Source organism: Pseudophryne corroboree, chromosome 10 (assembly GCF_028390025.1).
Source record: "Pseudophryne corroboree isolate aPseCor3 chromosome 10, aPseCor3.hap2, whole genome shotgun sequence".
Lineage (NCBI taxonomy): Eukaryota > Metazoa > Chordata > Amphibia > Anura > Myobatrachidae > Pseudophryne > Pseudophryne corroboree.
In genome coordinates this window covers 262,976,811-262,985,830 of record NC_086453.1, presented here as the reverse complement: position 1 = coordinate 262,985,830, position 9,020 = coordinate 262,976,811, and the positions used below count along the sequence as shown (strand labels likewise).

General features: G+C 43.2%; 1 protein-coding gene across 1 annotated transcript in view; it reads right to left on the bottom strand.

Moving 5' to 3' along the window:
* Positions 1 to 2,337: 2,337 nt before the first annotated feature.
* Positions 2,338 to 9,020, bottom strand: part of LOC134965502 (uncharacterized) — a 96,839-nt gene continuing 90,156 nt past the window's right edge. The window contains exons 9-10 of the mRNA XM_063941901.1: positions 4,120 to 4,295; positions 2,338 to 2,466 (exon numbers count right to left, since the gene is read on the bottom strand). Coding sequence (XP_063797971.1) covers positions 4,143 to 4,295 — 153 coding nt within the window. The 3' untranslated portion in view covers positions 2,338 to 2,466; positions 4,120 to 4,142. The remainder of the gene's footprint in view (positions 2,467 to 4,119; positions 4,296 to 9,020) is intronic.

Sequence of the window (9,020 nt, the reverse complement as noted above, 5' to 3'; positions counted from 1 at the left end):
AATCTGCTAAAATCCGCTTGCGAGCGAACAACTCGGAATGACCTCCATAGTAACATAGTATCTGAGGTTGAAAAAAGACAATTGTCCATCGAGTTCAACCTATTTGCGGTCTCCTATGCATGATGATTTGACTAAAATTTCTGACTGATGCTGATGTCAGCCGTTGCATTTTATCCCTATTTATAGTAACTATAATGCATGACTATGCACCATACCCCTGGATATCCTTATCCTTTAGGAATTTATCTAACCCATTCTTAAAGGTGTTGACAGATTCCGCCATTACAACTCCCTCAGGCATGGAATTCCAAACACGTATCGTCCTTACCGTGAAAAAGCCTTTACGCCATATTGTGCGGAATCTCCTCTCCTCTAACCTGAGCAAGTGTCCACGAGTCCTCTGTGTTGTCCCATATGATATGCACAGAGAACTGGTGTGATATATACATTATCTTGGAAATAGTGTATGATGCTTAAAAATACAAATAAAATTCTATTATAGAACACGCAAGTTGGATGAGATATAGTATTGGTGTGCTAAGACACCTTAAACCCGTGTCTATTGGTGCTGAAGCGCATGATTACATTTAGGCGCTATCTTCTATTCCAGGAAGGACTTTGAAATGCAGGTAGAGGCGTGGAATACACTACGGCCATCTGCAAATGCTCATGTGGTTCATAACAGAAATGAGGCTTGGACAAAGACCGTTCTGCACATGTGCAAGCCCAAGCGTGCAGGCATAAATAAGGACAACTGGGACATGAGAAATCCCATTGTGATGAAGCTGTGGACAGATTGTGGAGGCAGATAAATGCATTACTGACACTAGTGAGCACCAGCTGGTTATTGCACACACGTTTCCCAGTGACTCCTGAGCAGGGGCGTTGTAAGAGAGGAGGGGGCCCATGTGCAGACTCCGGGTGGGTGCCCTCCTCTCCACTGTGCATTGGGCTCTGGTATTGTTATAGGCCATAAAAGCAAAAAAGAGAGCCTTTTGGAAACATAGACTAGTTGATACCTCTTGTGAACCACACTGGTTTCCTTTTCCTGGTGCTGTTGCTAAACCTTTTGATACAGAGGTCTGTTCCTTTAATATTGCACTTTCTAGTTTTCTTACCTCTCCTGCACTCCTTTCAAGTTCCTCCAATCCTCCAAAAATTGCTTAAACATCTCCCCATTTTTGCAAAGCCTTCCAAAATCCAACACCTTTGTTTTTGTGTGATGGGTGTTGGATCTTGTCTTTATACTAAACCATACTGTTTGATGATCACTGGATCCTAGGTTCTCACCCACATACTAAGAAAAATCACAACTAATGGCTAAATCTCTGAGTCTATGGCATACCAGGCCGTGCCATACATGGTAGGATATAGGAAAGGTGTATGTGGACACATCTGTATAATGTATGTCTGATATCCTATCACCATTTGTGAATATTAAATCTAATATTGAGTCTTTGCGAGTGGGCTCCCTCACCAATTGCTTGAGAGATGCTCGCTGTAAGGAATTTAGAAATGTAACAATTGTATCTGAACTTGCAGAAGACCCTCCCAAATTACATTAGGTAGATTAAAGTCGCCCATGATTATGACCTCTCCCTTTAAACCCGTGTGTTCTGGCACTCCTGGGCCTGATTCACAACCACACACAATGCAGCTGTTCATGTAGTTGCTAGTTAAGTAATTTTTTTGCTACTGTGTTCAATAATCCCTAAAAACTTGTACAGCCCATGCGTTACAGAGAGTACACACAAAGGTGCTGTTGCAATAGAGATGCAGGATATCAGAAATGTCTTGGGAAAGTGCTGGGCATTTGTGGGTGGTGACTGGGAGAAGGATAAACAGACACACAGACACTGTATTATGTCTTATGGGCGTCTGATGGGAGTGTCACAGGGACATTGGTGAAAGTGGCAGCATGCACAGATGCTGAACCACTCACTCACGAGGCCATACACAGATAGAGAAACTGCACCTACTGTACCACTGGACTGATGCAAATTTAAATGGTGCAACTATTGGTGCATCTAAAGATATCAGTATTTCCGTACCTATGGTCACTGACAGTCATATGCACAGATATACACCAGGGAAGGGCTTTGTTGAGGCATTTGCATAAAGTCACAGATTGGTAATTGGCAATAAATGCAGCTGCGGCAGCCTCTGTGACCACCTTTGAATCAGGCCAATATTCTGGTGTCTAGGAGGCCTTCCAACTTATCTCTCTGGTTAGTGCTCACGATTCTTCTGGGAGGTGTAGTTTTGCTTCTGAGATGCTTACAAGGTAAATGGCTTTAATGACAGTAATTGGTATAAACACAGTAAGCAATGTGCAGTTCTATGTCTACTTTATTCATTTTGAAACAGTAATCAAAGTAAATCGTTGACAGTTATTTAGAAAATTCATCAGGATAGATTCATAGAGGACAGGTCACTTTCTTCTTCTCAGGCCAATCATTGTGGTGCCTGGAAATAAAATAATATTTGAAAAAACATGAATTCAAACTACAGTATTTTATAACTTTTTTTTTTTTAATTTTAAAAAAACCTTTCATAATTGAAGCATGGAAATAAAACAAAATGCACAATGCATGTAAATAGTTGAAACAAAGAAAAGGATGATGCATGTGAGTCTGGGAGAACTCCCTATATTGGAGTTTCCCAGCAGGGACAGGCTGAGCATTTTTTTCATCCACTGTAAAACTTAAATAAGTGTACTTCAAGAAAAGGGTTATCCAATAAGATTGACTCCTCAAGCTAGAACATAAACTAGGATTCTAGATAGATTATTTTTGGGTCCACCCAGGGCCAGATTAAAAATGGGGCGGATGGAGCTCCAGCTCCAGGCCTCCACATAAAAATAGGCCCATCATCATGACAGCATGATGATCACTAACCACCAGCTGGTCACATGGTCTGCCATGAAGCATAACTATTAAGATTGTGTTTTTCTTTTTCTCACAAAATTATTAAATTTTTTTTAATATGTTTACATATTTAGGGAGACATTGGAGCTAATAGTGTAGGGTGTATACGCCTGTATGGCACTGACCACACCCACACAGCACTGATCACACCTCCCATTTCTCACAATAGGCCCTTGAATATTTTTAATTCCAGACCCATGCGGCCCTTAATCCGGCCCTGGGTCCACCTCCCATAATAAAATGAAAAATAGAAGATCTAATTTTGATACAATAGTGTTTGAATCCAAAATCAAGGAAAACCTCAAAGTGAAACCATCAATATTTTTGCAGAATCATTTGGCCCCTATTTACTTAGGGATGGACACAGCCACGCATCCATATGCAGCGGCCACGTCCATCTGGTCTGCGCATGTGCACTGGCCGCAGCGCACGACCCTTCTTGTGGCCAAATCCAGGAAGGATGTGGCTGCAAGATTGACAGCAACGCGGCATTGGGGGGTGTGACTGGCTGAGCAGGGGCAGGCCGGTAGCGTTTTTGGAGCAGCTGCACAAAATCACACACAGCCGCTTTGATTAAAAAAAATAGCTGACCCCAGCATGCAAGGAGATGGATGCAGATCTGGCTGGGAGGGAGTGGCCAATAGGGAAAGTGTGGCCAGGCCCCTCCTTAGAAAATAATAAAACTATTAGTTATTTGCGGCCGTTAAGCGTGGGGGAAGGGGGGGCTAAGCCCAGAGTTCCCAGAGACCTGCTTGCTGTCTTGCTGTAAGATGACTGCCCGGGTCTCCAAGGGAAGGAGTGAGAGTGGAGGCAGCTCAAGGGTCGGAAATCTGCTGTAGACTGGTGCCCAGAGCCGGGGGTACCACATGGGCCTTATTAAAGAGGTGTTTAAACACCTAGACCTATGCCGAAGCCTGCCCTGGTGCTGCAGTGGAGTCCATGTTCTGTGTCAGTGTCCACGCCTGCGCCACAGTCAGTCTCCCCAGAAGACCAGCGGACTGCGATTTACCTGTGGGTCCCGGACTATAAACTGATTGCATGAGCATGGAGGCTGGGTTATAAGGGAGAGGAGCTGTGCATTCTAGGACAGCTGAAAACTTTAACTGTTTGGTGCCCACATTCTGATCCACCGCCTACAACTCCGATGTTCCCTGTGGAAACTACGAATCTTGATGTAGATATATATTATTACCTGTTATTAGTACTGCAGGTTGCTCAAAGAATTTTACCAACAAGGTCTTTAACGTTATTTACTGCCGTATTAACAGTGTTAAGAGGTTGCAGAAGACCATCAGAACCAACTGTAGTTCCAAGTACTGAGGCAAGACTCTTTGCAAAGACAGCAGAAAGGCCTTGAACTGCATAAAGCTAAACAAGAAAAAAGAAAAGGGTTCACTGTAATACAAAATGACATTGCTTTTCTTCAAAATGTTGAACTAAAGTTTGTATCTCATTTTTGCAAGCAATTTATTTTTGATACAAAACATTTATGTCTAGAGGCAAAAGCCAAGGAGTTTGTCAATATTAGTTTGCAACAGCAGTCTATATTATTGTAATATACAGGGTACTACAGAAATGTTACCACAATTGCATCTTTCCTTATATTGTAACGGATGAATGTTTATAGAACAACATTTCCAGTTTTGTTTTTTGTTTAGTTTAAACTAATGTTAAATGAATGGGCCTGTGGATAATTTATTTGAGAGGTGTTATTCATACCTGGTAATTTAATTGTAAAAGTTAAATTTAATACTAGATTACTGTAAGTGACAAAGTAATTTACAATAAAATACCAACCTGGTTTTGCATTTTAAAACAAATTGCCTTAAATCTAGCAGCTAAATTGCTAACATCAGGTGCCTGCCTGCAACTCGCAGGTTATTACATTTGGGCTTATGTGTGCAAATACTGTATTATCTATATTATATTTTACAGATGCAGAACCCATGTGAGTCATGCAAGACCAATTTTTGATGTCTGCAGGAAGCAATGATACAATGGACCAAAATAGTTTACAGTTTGCTCTCCCTTAGCCGCAATTCCAATATCCAAAATGTTTTAAATTTCTAAGATAGTGATACATTTGCTTACTGATGGTTCAATGACTGTGTAACGCAGAAAATTATTAAAAATAATGCATAGTTGCCTACCCTCCCTCATGCTGCAGGAGACTCCCTGAAATAGAAGCAATCTCCCTCACTCCCTGAAAATTCCAGCAATCTCCCTGATTGCTCCTTACCCCCATTATGCAGCTATTACATTCTTGGGGGGGAAAATAAATCACAGATACATACATTCAAATGGGATCATTAGTGCCATTTCCCTGCATTAGGTAAAAGGCACAATGGGGGTAATTCTGAGTTGATCGCAGCAGGAATTTTGTTAGCAGTTGGGCAAAACCATGTGTACTGCAGGGGAGGCAGATATAACATGTGCAGAGAGAGTTAGATTTGGGTGTGGTGTGTTCAATCTGCAATCTAAATTGCAGTGTAAAAATAAAGCAGCCAGTATTTACCCTGCACAGAAACAAAATGACCCACCTAAATCTAACTCTCTCTGCACATGTTATATCTGCCCCCCCTGCAGTGCACATGGGGGGTAATTCCAAGTTGATCGCAGCAGGATTTTTTTTAGCAATTGGGCAAAACCATGTGCACTGCAGGGGAGGCAGATATAACATGTGCAGAAATAGTTAGATTTGGGTGGGTTATTTTGTTTCTGTGCAGGGTAAATACTGGCTGCTTTATTTTAACACTGCAAATTAGATTGCAGATTGAACACACCCCACCCAAATCTAACTCTCTCTGCACATGTTATATCTGCCTCCCCTGCAGTGCACATGGTTTTGCCCAATTGCTAACAAAAATCCTGCTGCGATCAAATTGGAATTACCCCTCATGATCCCTATGGCCACTTACAGTATATGGAACCTCTTGTAAAACACAATACACAAACAAATCCTGCAAATAATCAGTGTCTTTTCTTCAACAAATAGATCTTACTGACTTTGGGGCTCATTTACATTTGGATGTAAGTCATTTTCATGACACGCCTCTACGATGTAGCAGTATGCACCTGCGCTGATAGGTGTTACTTTTACAATCTCCCTGAAATGCTTTTTCAAAAGTAGGCAAGTATGAAATAATGTATAAAATTCCTTGAGGTTATGTGTATAAAGTGTACATGTTACTCGGGCCCTGTAATCTGCAACGGCAATTGAGGCAGGGAGAGAGGGCTGACTGCTGCTGTGATGCTGCTGTTTGCTAGACTGTGGCAGCAGTCAGTCCTCTCTCCATGCTTTAGTTTGGCGGTGGAGAGAAATTGCACTCCCCAAACCCACACAGGGAGGGGGGTTCTGAGTACCCAGAAACCCCCCATGATCGGCCAATTCTTTTTTCTGAGATAGAGACAGCAGTGTCTTGTCTCAATACTAAGTGCAATCGCGATCATAGCTGCTGCAGGGAGCTTTCGTCGGCAGAGCTCTATACACAGAATGTTCGGAGCTGCAAGGGTGCAGCTTTGAATGCTCAGCACAGCAGGTCATGACGCATCCATTGGCTACTACTCACATTCCCTAGTGATTCGGCTACCTGCCTCTTCCTCCCAGCCATACCCAGAGTATGTGTTTGGAATTTTATATAAAAAAAATTGCATCTGCTTACCCTTTGTGCTTCATACACTTTACAGAATGTTCAATGTACTGTGTGTGTAATAAATATATATATGTCAAACTATAGTTTGTGTGTGTGTGTGTGTGTGTGTGTGTGTGTGTGTGTGTATATGTATGTATGTATGTATATATATATATATATATATATACCCACACACAAACTGTAGTGCGTGTGACATATATGGCAGGCAGTCCCCCTTTTTTACACATCATGGCAGGCAGTCCCCCTTTTTTACACATCATGGCAGGGAATCCCCATTTTTTACACATTATGGCAGGCAGTCCTCATTTTTTGCACATAATGGCAGGCAGTCACCATTTTTTACACATCATGGCAGGCAGTCCCCATTTTTACACATCATGGCAGACAATCCTCCTTTTTTACACATCATGGCAGACAGTCCCCCTTTTTTTTTTTACACATCATGGCAGGCAGTCCCCCTTATTTACACATCATGGCAGGCTGTCCCCCTTTTTTACACATTATGGCAGGCAGTCCCCATTTTTTACACATCATGGCAGACAGTCCCCCTTTTTTACACATCATGGCAGACAGTCCCCTTTTTTTACACATTATGGCAGGCAGTCCAAATTTTTTACACATTATGGCAGGCAGTCCAAATTTTTTACACATCATGGCAGGCAGTCCCTCTTTTTTACACATTATGGCAGGCAGTCCCCATTTTTTACACATTATAGCAGGCATGGCCGGATTAACAATGGGGCGGATGGAGCTGCAGCTCCAAGCCCTCAAATGAAAATAGGCCCACAGGGTCTGCTGAACTCGGGGATAGTATTTTGTTGTCCACGGCTTGCACAGCATTTCAGCAGTTGTCCACGGACCCACCCATATAAAACCGCTGCCGCAAAATCCCCCCCCCCCGGCTATGCCCTGTTCGTCGGGAAAAGCAGAGGTCCAAGAATCCCTGACATAATAATGATTAGAGATGGCTACTGACTCACTGTCTCAACACAGTGACTCGAATCATCAGGAAGTGTGAATGATTCGAGTCACTCACTGTTTAATGAGTCGAGACAGCTGCAGCAGCAGCCTCTCTCAGCCAGAGGGAGGAAACTCAGTGTGTCCTTCAGTCAGCGTCTTCTGCTGAGTGTCTTTATCTGTGATTGGCCAGAGGCTATACCAGGTGACACCCAGTGGGAGGGGGGAGGGAGCAGTCACGACTCACCAGTCATTGAGTGCTGTGCTGCTGTGCCTGATCCATTTCATGAATCATGATTCATCCTGAGTCTGCCAGTGAGTTGAGACAGTTGTACACTGTGTAGACTCAGTAAGGGAAATTTACTAAGCTCCCGATTTTGACCGAGATGGTGTTTTTTCTTCAAAGTGTCATCTCGGGAATTTACTAAACTCAAATCACGGCAGTGATGAGGGCATTCGTATTTTTTTGGAACTCAAAGAAAAAAATTACGAATGAATACACAATCGGTCAAATACGCATGTAATTTGGTAGAACTCGGTAATTTACTAAAAAGTGTAATTCACAAACACTGCCGGCAATAGCCAAACACTGCCGTGAAAAAATACAAATCGTAAAAAAGTGCTAAAATAAAACAGACCTGCTTTTTTTTACCGTGTTCTGATCGGCATGCACGGATCCATGAGATCCGTGCATGTTTATCAGTGGGAAGGGGTGGGAAAGTGTTAAATTTGTTGAAAAAAAATGCGTAGGGTCCCCCCTCCTAAGCAAAACCAGCCTCTGGCTCTTTGAGCCGGTCCTGGTTGAAAAAATATGGGGGAAAAAGTGACAGGGGTTCCCCCATATTTAATCAACCAGCACCGGGTTATGCGCCTGGTCCTGGTTCCAAAAATACGGGGGTAAAAAAGCGTAGGGGTCCCCCGTATTTCTGAAACCAGCACCGGGTTCCACTAGCCAGATACATAATGCCACAGCCGGGGGACACTTTTATATTGGTCCCTGCGGCCCTGGCATTACATACCCAACTAGTCACCCCTGGCCGGGGTACCCTGGAGGAGTGGGAACCCCTTAAATCAAGGGGTCCCCCCCTCCAGCCACCCAAGGGCCAGGGGTGAAGCCCGAGGCTGTCCCCCCCATCCAAGTGCGGCGGATGGGGGGCTGATAGCCTTTTTGTCAAAATATGAATATTGTTTTTAGTAGCAGTACTACAAGTCCCAGCAAGCCTCCCCCGCAAGCTGGTACTTGGAGAACCACAAGTACCAGCATGTGGAGGAAAACCGGGCCCGCTGGTACCTGTAGTACTACTACTAAAAAAATACCCCAATAAAAACAGGAGACACACACCTTGAAAGTAAAAGTTTATTACATACATCCACACCTCCAAACATACATACTTACCTATGTTCACACGAGGGTCGGTCCTCTTCTCCATGTAGAATCCATGGGGTACCTATGGTAAAAATTTTACTCACATAATCCAGTGTA